The 18201-nt window shown below is 54.2% G+C and overlaps 1 protein-coding gene across 1 annotated transcript in view; it reads right to left on the bottom strand.

Moving 5' to 3' along the window:
• Positions 1 to 6: 6 nt before the first annotated feature.
• Positions 7 to 18201, bottom strand: part of ANP32A (acidic nuclear phosphoprotein 32 family member A) — a 37264-nt gene continuing 19069 nt past the window's right edge. The window contains exons 2-7 of the mRNA XM_077746520.1: positions 6964 to 7113; positions 6646 to 6768; positions 4244 to 4442; positions 2979 to 3076; positions 398 to 461; positions 7 to 141 (exon numbers count right to left, since the gene is read on the bottom strand). Coding sequence (XP_077602646.1) covers positions 80 to 141; positions 398 to 461; positions 2979 to 3076; positions 4244 to 4442; positions 6646 to 6768; positions 6964 to 7113 — 696 coding nt within the window. The 3' untranslated portion in view covers positions 7 to 79. The remainder of the gene's footprint in view (positions 142 to 397; positions 462 to 2978; positions 3077 to 4243; positions 4443 to 6645; positions 6769 to 6963; positions 7114 to 18201) is intronic.

Genomic DNA, 18201 nt, shown 5'->3' with positions numbered 1-18201 from the left:
CGGGGGGCGGGGTTTGGGGGGGGGTATGGGTAAAAACAGTCAAATCACAATAGGAATTTTTCAAAATAGGTTATTCCACTTAGTCGTCGTCTTCTCCCTCATCTTCAGGTTCTCGTTTTCGCTTCTGACCCCTTTCTTCTTCTGGAAGAGGAAGGAAAAGGCGTTTAGGTTAGAACACTGATCCTGCCTCTCACTCGACCCACCTGCTGGGAAACCGGGGGACCACACATCTGGGAAGCTGTGTCACCCCCGGCAGATCTGAGGCGGGAGATCTGCAAAGCCAGGGAGGGAGGCACCGGGGCCTTGGACCCGAGAGCAGGTGCCCAGGGCCTGTGCGGTCCGCTGCCGACCGAGGGGGCCAAGCCGCTACCAGCGGAGAGTAAAAAGGCTGCCATACCACCACCATCTTCTTCGTCTTCCTCGTCGTCTACCTCCCCGTCGTTATAACCCTCTTCGTCCTCCTAGAAGAGAAGACAGACACCAGACATTAGGAACGCTCCTGGCCCGGGGACACGCTGAGGAGGTCACTTGCCCAGACAGGGTGCTCGAACAGGTGGGGGCCTCTCAGAGCCTCGGACCCAAAGCAGACGTTCTTGTGCATCAAGGGTCCCTCTGAGAATGTGGCAAAGCTCTGAACCCCTTCTCCAGAAAATGCCCGCATCACACAGTATCTGCACACGTCGTTGCGGGGGGGTGGGGAAGGGGATGGCAGGTGCTAACCCAGGTTCCGAATTCTGACCTAGAGTCCCTGTAACTCGAGCAGCTTTCCGGTCCATGCACACTCAGGAGACAGAAGTCCCCCGAGCCGACTCCATCATGCAAAAGCCAGCTGTCCTTTCCTTTGCCCTCAAAGTAGTTTTGGCTTCAAGGGAAGACCCCAGGTTTAGCAAATCCAGAGTCTGTGGGCAAGTGCAGCCTCACGCTACCCAGCCTGGCCGCCTTGCACACGTGGATCACTCGGAGGGGACGATAAATTCCAGGCCCCTGGAGGATGTCACTCCCAGCAAGGTACACGGATTCCTTCTCAGCACAGGAGCCCTGCTTTCTGCTGCTCCTGGAGTCCTATGCTAGCTGCACCTCTGCATGTCGGACACTGCTCCTAAAGCTTCAGGCAACCCACTGTTTGAAAAGAACTTGGTGTGGGACGCCTGGGTGGCTCAGTCAGTTAAGCCTCTGACTCTCGGTTTCGGCTTGGGTCATGATCTCTCTGTTTGTTGGGTCCAGGCCCAGCACCGGACTCTCAGCTGATATTGCGCAGCCTGCTTGGGATTCTCTCTCCCTCTCTGCCCCTCCCCTGCTCGTGCTCTCTTTCTCTCTCTCAAAACAAATAAATAAACTTAAAAATAAATACAGTACAGAGAAGGTGGTGAGAAACTTCTTTTTGTCAAGGGACATATCCTTTTATAAGATCACCACACATTTTAGTCTGTCTGCTAAGACTTCTTTGGTCTGTGCATAAGTTCAACTTCACTGGAAGCTGGAACCCTTGCAGATGGTCAATGAGATTACAGGGGAAAAAAAAAAAAAAACCACCCAAAAACACACCCCTGTACACTGTGACTCCTGTGACAGGAAGTGCAAGATGAAAAATCCATTAGCCGACATGACTTACTGCCCTGTCCCAGGGGGAAGCTGTTTTTCTAAGGCTTTATTTTTTAAATACTCGCAATATTCTTGCAGCCCACACCTAGGGAGAAGGGAAACCCAGCACCAGAACTAGGAGGGAACCAGGCCGATCTCCCTGGCTTTTTCTGTTCACCTTGCCCTGTGCCTTTCTCAAATTTGGGGCAGGCCGGGGATCCTGCCCAAATGAGTCTGTCGCAGGATAGAGACAGGAAATCGGAGAAGCCAGGCACCCCGTCCTTGCTGTTCTCAGTTTAACAGGTCTCTCCAGGTCTAACTTTTTTTTATTTTTATTTTTGAGAGAGAGTGAGAGAGAGAAAGCACAAGCAAGGGAGGGGCAGAGAGAGAGAGGGAGACACAGACACCAAAGCAGGCTCCAGGCTCTGAGCTGTCAGCACAGAGCCCGATGCGGGGCTTGAAGCCACGAGCCATGAGATCACGACCTGAGCCAAAGTCGGAGGCTGAATGGTCTGAGCCCCCCAGGCGCCCCTCCGGGTCTCACTTTTGTAATTAGGAAGAGCTGATTTAGAATTCTGAACAAGTCATGGAAAATGACTCTATTACAGAGAGGTTCCGAACATCCAAACATAAAACCTAGCACAAGACCTTGGAGAAGGGTATAAAAGCCTAAAATAGCAAGTCGTATAACTTACAAATTATTATATTCTCTTAAGAATTCACTGAGTGGATCCTTATTTACAACTCAGGTGTAAAACAATACCCGTTTGACAGATGTAGAAATCGGCTCGGAAAGGTTAAGGAACTTGTCCAGGGACACACAGGCAGCAAGTGGCAGAGCTGGGATCCACCCCCTCCGACTGGGCTACAGTAACCCTCACAGACACCCACAGACCTTGTTAAGAAAGCGGGAGCAAGCCGACGTGTTAAGATAATAGCATTATTTCCATGTGTGCTAGGGACCCTTGTCACTGCAGGTACCCAGTAGTGTTTTCTCCAACCACCCACGGGTCCAAAGCAGTCTGTGATTTTCCCTAGCACGCTCTAAGTGCTCAGTAAATATCTGAATTAACACACGAATGCAAAAAGGCAGAGAACAGGGATGTGGATTTCTTAACTAATTTCCGCATATAAGCCACGGCTAGGCTTATTCCACCAGCACGCGAGTCCCCTCCTGCCCTTCCTCCAGGATCCTCTCCCTCTTCCCCCCCCAGGGCTGGCTTCCAGCTGGGACTTCTCCATAGCAGCGCAATACGAGGCCTTGAAACGTCTCCTTTCCCCAACCAGGGTTTCCTGGCTGCCAAAGGCTCATCACCGAGGCCTTTAGTTGGACGGAGTCACAGGCAGCGAGTAAGGGGGAGTCCGGGGCTGCTGCCCTTTCCGGTGTAGCCTCTTACCTCCTCTTCTCCACTCACGTCTTCCTCTTCTCCTTCCTCCTCTTCCTCTTCATCCTCCTCGTCTTCCACTACCTGAGCGTCTTCATCATACTCTTCCTCTGTGCAGCGGAAATGGGGACAAGGGGCCTGGTGGTGAGCCGGCCTCCCTCCCGGCACGAGCGCGGGCTGCGCACGGGTCTGCCGCGCAGGTGGCCCAGGACCCTCCCACGCCCGCCCAGCCCCAAAGCCCGGATGCTGGAACATGACTGAACACATCCTAAAGTCATCCAGAAGATAAACCCCCTTCCCAAGTTTCACAAAAACGAAAGATCCTGTGCGGAGGCTTAGACCACAGAGGAACTGCTGGACCAGAGGAACCAGTTACAGGGTCTAGGAAAGCGGAGAGGTCAATGCATTTGCAAAGAGCAGCCAGCTGAATTCCTAGCTTTCAAGGTGAACATCTGAGTCCCTGAGTGGGGACGTGACTCATTCAAGGTCATCTGTCGGAGTTAGGTGGGCCTGGAAACCCGGCCTCAGGACCTCTGTCCTGGGCCCTACCTGTTGTACCACAAGGTGGAACACACTAGAGGCAAACAGGTGTCTTGAGTATCTGACCTAACGAGGAGAACCAAAACTCCTATGTCTGAATTAACGGGCCAAAGGTCTCAATGACCATGGCCATGAGGAGCCGTGGGGAAGCTGTCCCGTGCTGGCATGGGGGGAGGAGACAGGACGCGCTCCTTTCTTTTCTTCCTTCCTTCCTCCCTGCAGGCCCTACGGCCCCCTGCTCATCCTCACCCTCCCTGCACCACCAGGGTCCCGCAGCCTCTTGCACTTCCTGGGCCCCTGGGGCTCCCGCGTCCGCACCCTGTAGGTCCGGGCCTGTCGTCCTGTGGGCTGCAGCCACCAGGGGGCCCCACAAGCCCTCCAGCTGGTGACCTGTCTCCTCTGTGGGACACCCAGGCGAACGGGACCCTCAGGCCACACCCCACCTTCCTCAGCGTGCTCACCCGCCCTGGGCTGGGGGCTCCAGGGTCAGACTACAGACAGAGGCTAAGGACCTTATTGCGGGGGTGGGGACTTTGGAAAAGAGGAAAAACCATGCGGGGAAGGTTCAGTTAGATGCTTTTTAAGGGGTTACTGCACAATCAGGCGGCGTCAGGGTGCCCCTTGGGGGTTCGAGCCCCAGTGAGAAAGCGCAAGGACATTGGCAGCAAAGCAGCTCGACTCCCCTCCGCAGCTTTGGGAAGAGGAGCCACCCAGCCCGCCCTGCCCCCCACACCCACCATCCTCATCCTCGTCGTCGTCGTCCAGCCCCTCCACGTAGCCCTCGGCGTCCGAGTCGGGGGCCTCCTTGTCATCCCGGTCGTAGCCGTCGAGATACGTGAGCTGTGGGAGGAGCTTGAACACGTTTTCTCGGTAGTCGTTCAGGTTGGTCACCTCACAATTGAAAAGGTCTAAGCTCTTGAGGTTTTCTAACTTTTTCTGTAAGCAGAAACATGAAGTCGACAGTGAATGATCTGTGGGAGGGCAGGGGGGAACAGGAGTGGGGACTGAGCCAGGTGCAGGAACCCGCCTTGCTCTGCCCAGCCCCGGCACCCTTGGCTGGCGGGCCTCAGTTCCTTCACCCGGAAAATGGGAGGGTGGACCTTAGGGCCCTTGAAGCCTCATCCAATGCCAACACATTTAGTTTCCAAATACAGCCCTAGCCGCGTCAGCTGGCTTCAACTTAACCTGGGGCTCCCTGGGGCTCCCGCCAAGAGCTCTGCGGCTGCTCCTGTGACAAAGGAGCCAGGGGGGAACGAAAAAGGCGCCACAAACAAACAAAGTCCTGCTGTGTCTATTACTAATGATGGTGAGGATGATGGCCATTAACACCGCACACTAGGTATTAACTCAGTTTATCCTCACAACCCTGATAAGGTAGAAGTGATGACTTGTTCAGCTGCTCTTAAGATCTCAGGAGCAAGAAGCCATTCCCAGCAGGTCAAGGGCAGGGAGGGAGTCTGGGCTGTGGTCTGGGTGGGTGAGCCCAACACCCTCCCAGCCTGAGGAGGTGAGCGTAAGGCACCAATCACACTTGATAAGCAGGAAGGAGAAGCTACAAAAACATGTGTGGTCTCTGCAGGGAGAATAGGGTGTGTCTATCTGTCTGTCTAGGTCTGACCTTTCATCTTAAGCCAAATCACAATGTTTTATATACACATACGCTTGGTCTCTATACCTGCCTCCCAAAATACACCTATACAGAACTTCAAAGATTTTCCTATGAAATCATGAAAGCATCTGCCAGGTAGATCCAAATGGTTTTGCTTTGCCCGAAGAGGTTGGTGGAAGACTTGAAAAGAAGTTCCGTGTGACGCATATACTCGTAGTTGACTCCAAGCCACAGCGGGTGAAGTCTGAGCTTGGGAAAGATGTGCCGGCTTCTGGTTTTGCTGCTCGGGCCCATCAACCGGCCCCTCGAGTATCCGCAGACAGCAAGGAGTGCTTTTTGGACAAGAACCCTACAAACCCAAACTGAGGGATGCCAATTTCTACTCTAGAAACCTAGGAAAGGAAAACACGGCAAACCTGGCAAAATATCCTCATGACCTTTCCCTGACGCTAAGGTGGATGGCTTGCAAGAGGGTTCTCACATGTATATTCACAGTAAGAATGCTTATTTAATATGGCAGTATTCCTACATGTCAAGAAAGCTATTGAGGGGCACCTGGGTGGCTCAGTCAGGTGAGCCTCTGACTTCAGCTCAGGTCATGATCTCACGGTTCATGGGTTCGAGCCCTGCATCGGGCTCTGTGCTGACAGCTCAGAGCCGGGAGCCTGTTTCAGATACTGTGTCTCCCTCTCTTTCTCTGACCCTTCCCTGCTCACGCTATGTCTCTCTCTCAGAAATAAATAAAACATTAGGAAAAACCAAAAACACATTCTCTTAAAAGAAAAAAAAGCTATTGATCAGGGACAACTGAGATCAAGGGAACACAGTCACTCAGATCCAGGTAATGGAGAAATTATTGTGACCATGCCTTGTCCCTTTCTGGCGAATAAATCCATGAAGTTTGGGGTGTGTTCAGCTGTATGAAGATAAACAGGAGCCAGAAACACGGCCCACATCTCTGAGGCCCTGGCCACTATTCACACCGAGGACTAGAGACCATGGGTCAGTCATGGTGCCCGTAAGAGGAAGGCCGGCATCGAGGCTCTCGCCCCATACCAATTCCGTGTCACCCAGGGGACCAACCCACCATTTGGGGGTACCAGCCTCAGGCTAGCAGTCCAAGGAGAAAACAGGCGGCCACCCCCAGGGGCAGCTTAATTCCTGGACGGTTCCTCCCTCCCCAACCAGGGACAATGAACCAAGCTCTAAGAAATGACAGCTCAGGTTTCCAAAGCTGAGCACCAGGAGTTGAGGCCAGGGTCCTACCCCCGTGGCCCCCTGACTATCCACTCCGGCTGCGTGACCTTGTTCAAGCCATTTAACTTCTCTCAGAGTCAGTTTCTCTACGGACAAGGCAGAAATAGTAGCTCCGACTCGATCTCCGAGCACATGAGAGTCAAATAAAGTAAGAAAAGTGCACACACACACACACACACACACACACACTCTACAAACGCAAAAGTAGTATTCCCTGATATCAATCCCTCCCACCTCCCACCCCGTGGAGAGGGAAGGACCCAAATGACTCACCAGTGGCTCTATTGTGCTGAGGTCTTTAATTTTGTTGCCACTTAAATTTAGATGCGTGAGGTTCGGACACTTTTCTGCCAATACTTCCAGGCCCCCTGAGATTCTGTTATCGCTTAGTTCAAGCTACACAGGCAGGGAGGGGAAAAGCAGAAAGAGCTCTTAAAACGAAGGCGGCGGGCCCAGGGCGCCCGGGCCTCCGCAGGCAGGCAGGCGAGGGAGGGGAAGCCGCCCGAGGGCCCCGCCGACGGTAACGCTCCCTCGACACCAAGCGATGACCCTCTCCCCCTCCCCGCGTGCGCGCTCCTGGACTCTATTTACCTTCTTAAGTTTGTTTAACTTTGGTAGGTTTGCGACTGAGGTGAGGCCTACGTTGATTGTACTTAAGAACTCCAGTTCTTCAAATTCATCTGTGAGGCCTTCGATTTTGCCTTCAATCGACCGGCAGTTGTCCAGGACAAGCTCTTTCACCTGGAAAGGGAAGGCAGCGTGAGGGCAGGTGTGGGCCGGGGGCCGGGGAAGGGTCAGGGGCACCGTACCGCCAGCACCCGCCGGGGGCCTCCTGCCCTCCGCAAGTCCTGAGGGGAGGGACGGCTGGGGTGGGCACACACGCTCCGGGCACGGTGGGCATGTTCCGACTCTACTGCCACACTTCTCCAAAACTCCCCTTAAAAATAAGCTACCACAGGGGCGCCTGCATGGCTCAGCCGGTTAAGCGTCCGACTTCGGCGCAGGTCATGATCTCACGGTTCGTGGGGTCGAGCCCCGTGTTGGGCTCTGTGCTGCGAGCCTGGAGCATGTTTCAGGTTCTGTGTCTCCCTCTCTCTGACCCTCCCCTGCTCAAGCTCTCTCTCTCTCTCTCTCTCAAAAATAAACAAAACGTTAAAAAAAAAAAAAAGCTACCGCAGTCCCTAGCCTCCCAATGGCACCAACCGCATTGTCAGACACCCCACCCCCCATACCCCCAGGCCCTGTGGCCTCAGCCTGACCACCTCCCAAGGCCAGCTACTTCCCCTCCTGTCACCTGTGTGCCTGTGACCCTTGGCGTGCGGATGGGGCCCAAGACGCACACGTATGCTACCCTCACCAGCTCACCAGCCAGAACCTGTCCACTTGTCACTCTGGTCACCAGTTTGGCCTGGCCCGTGGCAGGCGCCGCAGACGAGGGAGCCCCCCACCTCCCCGCTCCACTCTCCAGACCAGCCCGTGCAGCAGAACCTCCAGCAACGATGGGCGCCTCCTGCCCCAGCCAAGAGAGGAGCCGTTAGCCGAGGGGCCAGTGAGCGCCCGCAACACAGCTGGCGCGCCCGAGGAACTGAGTTCTCATTTTCATTTTCCTTAATTTAAGTGTAGAAAGATACTTACAGTTACATACCCTGCTCTTCCGGGTCCTGAGCATAGACATGAAAGGAAAGAATGAAAATCGGCAACCCCAGGATGGCTCCATGACGACATGCTGAGGTCGTCCAAGTACAAAAAGTCAGTCTTTGGAAGCACCTTTGTGACCCTCGTCTGTCCCTTCTTTAAAACTCCCTGGAGGCAATTTTGCCATTGCAGTTCTTAAGATTCTTAGATTCTCTCCCTTTTCTCTGCTTACTCAAATCTGAATCCAAATCCTTTATTTCTAATGATGTAGAAAAACTGAGGGGTGCCTGGGTGGCTCAGTCGGTTAAGCATCCGACTTCAGCTCGGGTCATGGTCTCATGGTTTGTGAGTTCGAGCCCCACATCGGGCTCTCTGCTCATCCCCACACACGGAGCCTGCTTGGGATTCTCTCTCCCTCTCTCTCCTTCTCTCAAAATAAATGAACGTTCAACTCCCCCCACCCCCAAAAAACACAACTGAATTCTTTTATTAAAAAAAAAAACAAAACAGCAAGACTGATGAAAAGCAACCTCTCATTAGGTTGTTAAAAGGTAGATTTTGCTGAAGGCGAGATTCCAGGCTCCAGTACAGAGGTGGGGAGACAAGCTGCGGAACACATCAAGTCTCAGGCCTGAACGTCTCTGGGGAGTCAGCAAGGGAGGCCAGGGTGCCCAGCCCTCCAGGCGGATGTCCAGGTAACCCACCTCTGCCCCCGCCTGAGCCTAGCTGCTCCCTCGCCACCGAGGGCTGGCAGGCACCTTACAGGTAACTTCTGGCCGCGCCATCGCCACCTGCCTGCTCCCTGCAGCCTGAAGGACACACGCATCGACATCCCGGATCTGCCCCCCGCCCCAAGACTCTCCGCCCAGGTTCGGATTTGTCACGAATGGGTCAGACAGTATGGTCTAGTTCTTCCAAAGGGCAGCCCCGCACTGTCCAAAGGGTCACACCAGCCCCTCAGAGGCTTTTCTTCTCCTAAACAAGCCGACGGCCTGCTAACTGGCCCCCGTCCAGAGCTGCCCCGGCCCCTGGAGCAGGCCAATTTGCGTAGACCTTCCTGCTGGGCCCAGGGTGGCCGGCGGGCCACAGTCCTCCAGTCCTTCCTCCTGCTCAGGCACCTTGGGGCCAAGTGGAAACCTGGGGTACAGAATCTACGGTGGGCCTGCTGTGCCCCTTTCTCAGCCCACCCTTGTCAGCGGGCAGCCTGGGGGAGCTCGGGGCACGTCCGGGCTGCAGAGCCCCCACAGTTGCCCTGCTTTCCTTCTTCCCTGGTGGAGAGAGGTGGTGTGCCCGGCCCGGGGCGGCGGCGATTTGCCGGAAGGGGCAAAGCCAGGTCCAGGAGCTCCTTCTGGGAGCTGCCCTGTTCTAGGCCTCGGCGATGGGCCGCCACGGCCCGCCTTTCCTCTTGGATCTGGGATGGGAGAAGTTAAATCCTTTTCCACTCCTTCAGTCCCCAGGAGAGGCCAGATGTCCAGGTCAAGCCACCTTCTCAAGGTCACTGGCAAGAGTGCCTGGGAATAAATCCTGAGAGGCCTTCTGCCCTAGGGCAGGAAATCAGTGTTGAGCCAGGAAGCCAGGCCTTAGGGGAGCAAGGCAAATGGAGGGAGGTTCACTGTGCTGGGGAGGGGGAGGGCCACCTCCTCCGTCTGCACCAAAGCCTGGAGCCACAAGCCTGCGGCCCTCGGAAGGCGCTGGAGTCTCGCAGCTCCACCAAAGAAAGACAAATAAGAGAAGGGATTCCAGTCCGCTCTCAAAGATTTCAGACATGTGATTTTTCCAGACGGGCCAAGGGCTTCTCCTCTTACGACCATTAGCCAAGGAAAAGAAAGCCTTAGAGATGGGGGTGGGGGGTGCTGGGAGTCAGGGGAGTTCCTCCCGGAAGTTGGCCTCTTTTCCAGAGCGGCACGGCACTCGCTGCCTGGGAATTCTACGGACAGACACGGGGTCCTGTGGTCCCGGCACAACCGCCAACTGGGGGCCATTCCTCTGGGGGATGATCCGCAAGGCGCTACCACTAATGTTTTTATGAAGAGGAACCATCGGATCTTTCCAGAGCCTGCACAGGCCCCCTCGACGTGCTTCGCCCACACTAGCTGGTTTGCTCCCCACAACTGCTCCGTGGGGGAGTCCCCCAATCCACAGCCACATCAGAATCTCCTATCCTAATGCCCTAGGAATGGGCATGGGACCCCGTGCCGCGGACCAAGGCGGCCAGTGCTGGGTGCCGACTGTTCCTCAGACGGTCCCAAACGCGAGGCGGAGCCCCTCCCAGACTCCCCCGCCCCCCAACTCTACCCGACCAGCTCCCTGAAGCCCCCCTCCCAGCAGTTCCACCAGCAGGGTGGGGGCCGCTCCTGGGAGTCACCGCCCTGGTTACACTTCCTCGGTAACCAAAGCAAACCCCAGCCAGCCCTCATTCAGATGACACTGTGACCAGGGAGCAAGGATGTGGAGAGGGGCTGGGGACCCTGCCCCTGCTAAGTAGGAAGAGGCCACTTCCAGCCACTTGGGCAAGCCCGTGTGTCCTCTGGAGGCCAGCAGGTGGCCTCCTGCAGGTCAGGTCTGTGGGGCCTCCGGGGCCACCGTTGGTTTCTACATTTCCTTCCTGGCAGGAGGTTTCAGCAGTGTTTGGGGTGAGATCAAAGAGGTAAGAGGTGGTATCACCAAAAAGCCCAAACCACTACGGGGAAACCCACTGCTGCCTTCGGGGGCGGGGGAGTGACTGTCACTTTGAGGATGGCAGGTAAGCCAGAGAAGTGTCTGAAACTGACCAAACAGGATAAAAAACAAAAACACCAGCCCAACAGGCGACCTGGAGTCATTCCACGCACCTCCCCGGGGTCCCCCTGCCTCCGTGGAGAGCAGCCCCCCTTTCCTAGAGCCCCAGGACAGACTCCCATGTCCACAACCCACCAATCAGCTCCAGTCAAATCCACTCTGAGCTCCTGATCCAATTCCAACCCACTTCCTCCCGGCTCTGCGCAGCGGCCGCCACACATCCCGGTTACATCCAGGGTGTGTTCCGCTTAAAAAAGAAAAAAAAAATTTAAGGTCCACTCCCCCCTGCCAAATCCTGGGTGTGAGCTAAGTGCAAAGTTAAAATTAAACTGGAAATTTGTACTTTGGGTTGAGACTCTCTCCCAAACTCCACTGGCCCTTTAAAAATATCTGAATGTGGTTACTCTCGAGCTCGACAATTGGCTCATCCTCTGCTGGTACCAGAAGCTTCTCAAACACCCATGGACAAAAACCACACAGGCCCCTAGGCTTCGCTCCTCAGGTGTCAACACCCAGGAGTCGTCCGAGAGTCATACTCAGCCCTCAAGAGGCTGGTGGGGAGGCCGCCAAAGCTTCCCAAGAAATCAGACTGTCCGGCTCCAGCACTTCCTGAAAAACTTGTCCCCAAAGCAAGGACACAGCAATCGCTTCTCACCAACAGGAGCTGAAACGTCCGCGCCAAATGCAAACGCATTATTACTCTGAGGAACAACCCGTTGCTGTTTTCAAAACTGTGAAATCTGGTCTTCACAGCTCTCTCAAATTTGACCATCTCCTCTCTATTCTCTACATGGCAGTCCTGGTCACGGTCATCGAAGTCACTCTAAGGCTGATTCTTTCTCCCAACGGGGTCTCTGGGCCAACGGTGATGCTGGACTAACGCAAGCAGACCAAGGACCCGGCTCACTGAGGACCCTGACTCTGAACCTGAGGGCTGGGCTCTGCCTCCGCGGAAAGGGGAGACTGGGATCTGTTTAACCTATCAAGTGCAAACTCTAGCCTNGGGGGGAGGAGGGGGAATGGGGGGGCTCCAAGTTCCTACACTGACCTAAGTGGGCCCTCCACTCTGACCTCTCCCCAGCCTTACCACAAATCGAGTTCAGGGCCCTCCTCCCCCAGGAAGCCTTCCCCACACCCGGCTCTGAGCATCCCAGGGCACCGAGGGCAGCTGCCACATGAATCATTTAATCGTGTATTAAGCATCCGATCCTCCTAGAGGTCAGGGACTGTCCTTCCCCGTAATCAGCCTAGCGGGGAGCACACACCAGAGCCACTGCTTAACAAATGTCCTGCTTACCATGCCAGGCACAGCGCTAGGTGCCGGGAGTACAGAGTGAGTCAAACTTAATGGCGTCGCCGGTCCCCTATATGCTGAATGAACCCGACCTCTTACAAACGTTTTCCACGTGCCTTGCGTCCCCCCGGGGAGTCAGGCCAGCTGCGCACACTCCTCTTGACCTGACCCAGTGCTCTGCACGCCAATCTCTAGCCTATTAAAAAAAAAAAAAAACAAAAAAAACCTCCCTCCACAAAGGGTCTTCCTATGACACTGTCCACCTGGGTAAATGCTGAGAGGATTCAGAGGCAACGGGTGAGCCGCAGTGGGGTCCCTGCTAGCAAGAGGTGTGGTGGCGGCTGGAAGGAGGCAGACAGTTGGTAAACAACCACAGAGCAGTGTGCCAGGTAGCAGGCCGGAGGCTGGGACAGAGTGCATTCTTCAAATGCCTCCGCCCCAGACAGGACACGCTCATTAAAGGAAGGCAGGAGGGACCCAGAAAAACCCAGGAAAGGGGATGCACTCTATCAAAGCCAGGATGGGCTATATTGTTGTCAGGGCTTAGTGCAAAATGAAAATGTGAGCCCTCTTGCTCAAAAATTATTAAGAATTTCAACCAGCGATGGCAGTAAACCCATGAGAGGGCCCTTCTAAGCACAGGTCATATGCCCGTGATCAGCTGGCCCTGACTTAAATGGACAGCTTGGGCCTAAAACAGAGACCTCGGAAGGCCAGAGCCAGAGAGAAGGAAGCTCTAGTGAGAACAGCTCTTTATTTTCCCAGCACATCCGGAGAAAACGCGGAGAGGTGGACAGAAGGCAGGCTCTGGAGTCAGAGAGCCTTGGCTCAAGTCCACATTCTCCACTTGCTAGCTCATCTCACCTCTCCTGAGCTGCCGTTTCCTCAGCGACAACAGTGTCCATCGCCTAGGGCTGGATTTAAGTGAAATCATGAAGGCACTTGGAGCGTTCCTGGCTTGGAAGATGCCACTTGCCTTCTCCTTGGTCCACAAGCCACCTTCACCACTGTGTCCACACCCATGCCACAAGAATGGGAACAAAGGCAAGCCGGCGTATCTGAGCCACCAAAGCGGGTCTTTTTAACAATGAATGTACGAAGCCTCTTCAACATTTTGGAGATCCAAGGTCGTAGGCCCAAAATATGCCCCTCTTGACTTTACATCTACACCTCTTGTGCTTCGTTTTGTTTCATTCCCCTCGCTGCCCCAGCCTTGAGTCTTGATTTTCTTTTCTTTCCCTGAGCAAGAATTCAATAAATATTTGCAGCTTTGGTTTCCACCCTGTCCGTCCTGGACCAATTTAGTTTTTGGGTTCCAGTCTTTCACGGAAGAGGAGACTCAAATCAAATTGACCCCGTGTGTGGTTTTGGTTGTTGTTTTTTTTTTGTTTTTTTTTTTTTTTTTTGATGCTGATGGGTTTTAAATAGGTCAGCTTTTAAGTGGGCCATCCCCTGTTGCAGATCCCATTTCTGGCTAGAAGGCCAAACTCTAGTTCTGCTTAACAGTCTTGTGTGGCAAGACCTGCCAAAAACCAGTCAGGTTCCGTGGAGGGGAAAGTCAGACTCCAGGAGAAAAGTCAGACATTTCGAAAGCAGGAGAGGCGATTGGGATCATCTAGGTCAGTAGCTTTCTGACCACAACCCACAGTAAAAATATATTTATACCTTGGCTCAGTGCACACCGAAACACAACAACACAACACACCGAAACACAACGTACCCTACTTAACAATTACTGTTTTCTGTTACATTAAAAAAAAAAAAATTTTTTTTTTTTTTAACGCGACCCACAGTTTGCAAAATGCTGGTCAAGTTGAGCCCTCTTTTCCCGGAGGAAAGTGCAAGGTCCAGAGTTGGCCCAGAGCCCAGGAAGCCCAAGCTGGGGGATTCTTCTATCACACCACCCCCCACCACTGCTCTGATCAGAAATCACTGTCCCCAGTGGAAGAAGACTGTGGAATCATCCGTACAAGCTTTCAAATTTCTAACAGGAGGAAATATTCTATAGCTTCAGGGGTAGCTAAGACCCTGGCCACACCTTCAACATCTTTGAAAATCTTAACTAAGCAGCAGGGTCTCAACATTACCTTAAAACCAAAAAAAAAAAAAAATCTCTCCAAGAAAAAAAGCATCTGAGCGTCTGGATTGTTTGTTTCCTACAATAGAGCTCTGAAGGCACGGGTGGGAGCACATGGCCGCGGGAAGTCGGTGACGCCATCCTTATTATTTTAGGGAACCGTGGAACGCAAGCCTGGAACGCAAGCCGAGGCGCGCTGCAGCGGTAATTAAGCTGCCGGCCAGGGCCCGGGTAATAGGCTAAGCGCCGGCCGGGGGCGGGCCTACATTAGCATAAGCCCTGTGACTGGCTCCTGCGCCGCCTGGAACCGCCCCCTCGGGAGGGTGTGGGGAGGTCTGGGTTTCTGCTCGCCAAGACAGAGAGGAGCTGCCGGTTCCACTGCAGATGCTTCCTGCAGCCAGAAGGACACACTCGCAGGGACTGGAGGCGGACGGGGGTGGCCACAGGACCCGGGCTTCGGGCTTGTGTAGTGGGCCCGTTCAGCTCGTGAGCCCCCAGCCCAGCCGGGGCTCCTCCCTGATGTTACTGCCCTTGCTTTCTGCCCCTTACACCTCACTCCTGCCTCCGGAGCCAGTCTACATTCTACTCCACGTCAAGACCTTGTCAATTCCACTTCCTTCTCTGACCGTGCAGCCCCTGCCCTCGCCCTGCCTGCTTTAGGAATATGGGAAGCAAAGTATCCCCAGAGCAGCAGAAAATAGGTCCAGAAGGCTGTTTGGACCCAGGACGTGGGGGTGAGGCGTGTCTTGGTCTGACTTTGCTGGGGGAAGGCAGTGTAACGGGAACAGGGAGAGATGAGGTCTTGGAACTGGTGGATGATGCGATCAGTTGGCAATCTAGCAGGCTACACCCCTTCTCCGTGTCCCTTGTCCCTTCCCACCTTTAGTGGGTACTGGAAGGGGTGATGAAGCAAGAGTTTGATACTGAGACCAGTGAGAGCACTGGTCCCAGAAGGCGGTATCTGAATGGTGACCAGAAGGGAAAGAGGCACAAGAAGCATGACGGTGCTCACTCATCAGGCAGTCAGGGACCCTGATGCCCACCTTGCCAGTAACTTGCTGTGTGCCTCGGGGGAAGCCACATCCCTCTCTGGGTTTCTGCCAGTCCCCTAATTCACACACTGGACAATGGAGCCTGAGCACAGACAGGAGACCCTTTCTAGCCCCAAAAGTCTGTGGGTCCACATACTTTTAGTCCCACTCACATCCAAACTCAGCCTTTTTTCCCCCCAAAAGAAGTGAGAGGCTTCATGAACCAATAGAGCTCAGGATTCATCACCAAGGGATGCCAGAAAGGAAATCTGGGGCCCCAGGGAATTAATGAAACACAGAAATCAATCGTGTAGTCTCTTAAAACACACCAGGGCCACCAAAACAGCCCCCAGAGGCCCAAGGTGTTGGATTTCAAATGTGGGAGTCTGGCATCGTCCCATCTGATGTCTGCCATCTCCCTGGGCAGCAAGGAGCAGGCCCCTCAGCTCATGGTCAACAATGCTGTGGTTCATGAAAAAAAAAAAAAACCCACACTGTTCACGATGATCTTATTAAAGAGCCACAGCACTGGCCCCACACGACAGAAAAGCCATGAGGAGACTGAAGGGGAAGGCCTGGAGAGCAGAGGGGTAAATCCTGGCCAATCTTCCTAAAACGCTGCTCTGATCATGTCCTATCCTATCCCGTCAGTCCTGGCCCCCCGACTTTAGTGGCCACAAGGACTGCAAAGCTGGAGGATTCCCAGCCCCCAGCGTGCCTGGACCTGTGCCTCTTCCCAAGGCAGTCTGTCCCCACCTCACCTCTCTGCCAGCCTCCCTGCCCTGCAGCAAACACGGTAGCACCACCTGGCATTTTTTCCCTATATGACAGTTTACAAAGTGCTTCCCCAGGCATCACTTCACAGAATCCTCAGACAACCGGAATTGTACTCATCCGAACCCTCTCCCAGGGAAAGGGCCCACTTCCACCAGGGCCCTCCGAGAGCCGCAGCTCGGCCACAGGGCATCCTGCAGGTCTACCTACAGTCTCTCCTCCAAACACAGCCTTACCGGGATCTGAGGTCTCCGTGTTCCCCGCTGGTGCCCTGCCCAGAGGTGCTGGCTTTCTAAGTGGTCAAACTGGAACGGGTCACTCAAGCTAGAGCAAAGAATGGAGGGCAGATGGCTCTGAAGAATCTAGATTCTAAAAGGCTAACTATCCCTAATTCACTTTCTGAGGCAAAGCATCCCACTAATTCCACCCTTGGGCAAAGCAATGAACATGGCTTCCCCGGGCCCTGTGTCCCAGCTGCCTGATGTGATTGATCTGGACCCCTGAAGTCAGATTCAGGGACCGTTAGCCCAGCTGGGATCACCTGTGGATGGACAGCAGAAGCGATCTGATGTGGACATACCACTGGAGCCCTCAGGCCAGCAGAGTCCCAAAAGAGGGCCGTGGGCCCAGTGTGGACCTTGACCGCTACCCATTCCCTGTGGAAACCTGCCCCCCCCTCCCAAGTGGAAAAATGGTCTGCAAAACAAGTTAATTCACTTCCTCAGATCCATGAGCTGACAGGTCAACCCTCTGCCCAGCGCATCACAGCAGCACAGCCCATCTGAGAAGACACCTCACTACTTAGACTCAGAGGCCGGGATGCGTCCCATAACCCTCCGGACGTGCCTCAGCCAAATCTGCAGCTGGCTGCTAAAAAGAACATCAGAGAACCAAAGGACCCCATCGTCACCACCTCTAGGGAACCGCCAGCATCCTCTCCAGCTCCTCAGGCAACTGATGAAGCTCTGAAAACCAACCCAGTGACTTACCCAAGGTCACACAGCCCATTACGGAATCAGACCTTGGGCTGTTCTCGATTCTCTCACACCCCCCAGCACAGGCCTCTCGGGGATGAACTCCCGGAAGCAAGAGGAAACAAAGGAGGAAAAAGAAAACAGCTGTGAGGAAAAGAGCCCCACGCCTGAACCTGGCCCTCTCCCTCCCTCCCTCCGGCCTCCACACACACCCCAGCAGGGCCGGAAGCGCCGAAGAGGCAGAGAAAGGCTCGGAGTCGAAACCCTCGACCTTGGCCTCCTTCCCTGCCGCCTCTTCCCAAAATGACAGCATCATTGGCAACGACAGAAGCAGGGCAAGGAGTGCGGCGTGGAAGGCCTCCCGTCCAACCGCCAATAGGAAACCGCTGATTTGGGCAGAAACGGGAGCCCATCATGCAGAAGACGGGGCTGAAAGTTTTTTCTCTCCAAGGCCACAAAGCAAATTAGCCAAGGGTCACACATAAGAAGCAATTTAATCTCCATTCTTTCTCCTTGAGAAAAATGGGACATGTGCAACTTAGCCTAAGTCTGTAAGTGAAAGTATTCGTGGAAGTGCAGGAAGTGCTGAGAATTAATGTTAGTTCCATGTGCCTACTGAGCAGGAGGGCGAGGAAGGAGGGGGGACAGGGGGGGTGGGGGGGAGGGCGGGACACGGAAGGCAGAGGGACAGGACAGACACTGAAAAAAAGACACAGGCAGTCAAAGATGAAGAAAGGATAAAGCTGAAGGTTCTGCACATTTTGCTTTACTTCCAGAGTTCCACCCTCTTCACGTGGATTTTGGAGACGAACTTCACTCACATTTACTGTCTTTTAAAATAGGGTTCAGGGTGGGGCGCCTGGGTGGCTCAGTCGTTTGAGTGACCAACTTCAGCTCCAGTCATGATCTCACAGTTCGTGAGTTCGAGCCCTGCGTTGGGCTCAGTGCTGACAGCTCAGAGCCTGGAGCCTGCTTCAGATTCTGTCTCCCTCTCTCTGCCCCTCCCCTGCTTGCACTCTGTTTTTCTCTCTCTCAAAAACAAACAAAACAAATCAAAATAAAATAAAATAAAATAAATAAAAAATAGGGTACAGATCAGGTTTCTTCTTGCTCGCAGATCTACAGCTACTGTAATCTGAAAATGCTAAAAACCAAGGGGGCACCTGGGTGGCTCAGTCGGTTGACCCGAATTCAGCTTAGGTCATGATCCCATGGTTCATGAGTTCAAGCCCCACACTGGGCTGGCTGCTGTCAGCTCAGAGCCCG

Source organism: Crocuta crocuta, unplaced genomic scaffold (genome assembly GCF_008692635.1).
Source record: "Crocuta crocuta isolate KB4526 unplaced genomic scaffold, BGI_CrCroc_1.0 scaffold130, whole genome shotgun sequence".
NCBI lineage: Eukaryota > Metazoa > Chordata > Mammalia > Carnivora > Hyaenidae > Crocuta > Crocuta crocuta.
The sequence above is the reverse complement of the archived record's forward strand: the minus strand, read 5'-3'. Positions and strand labels throughout refer to the sequence as shown.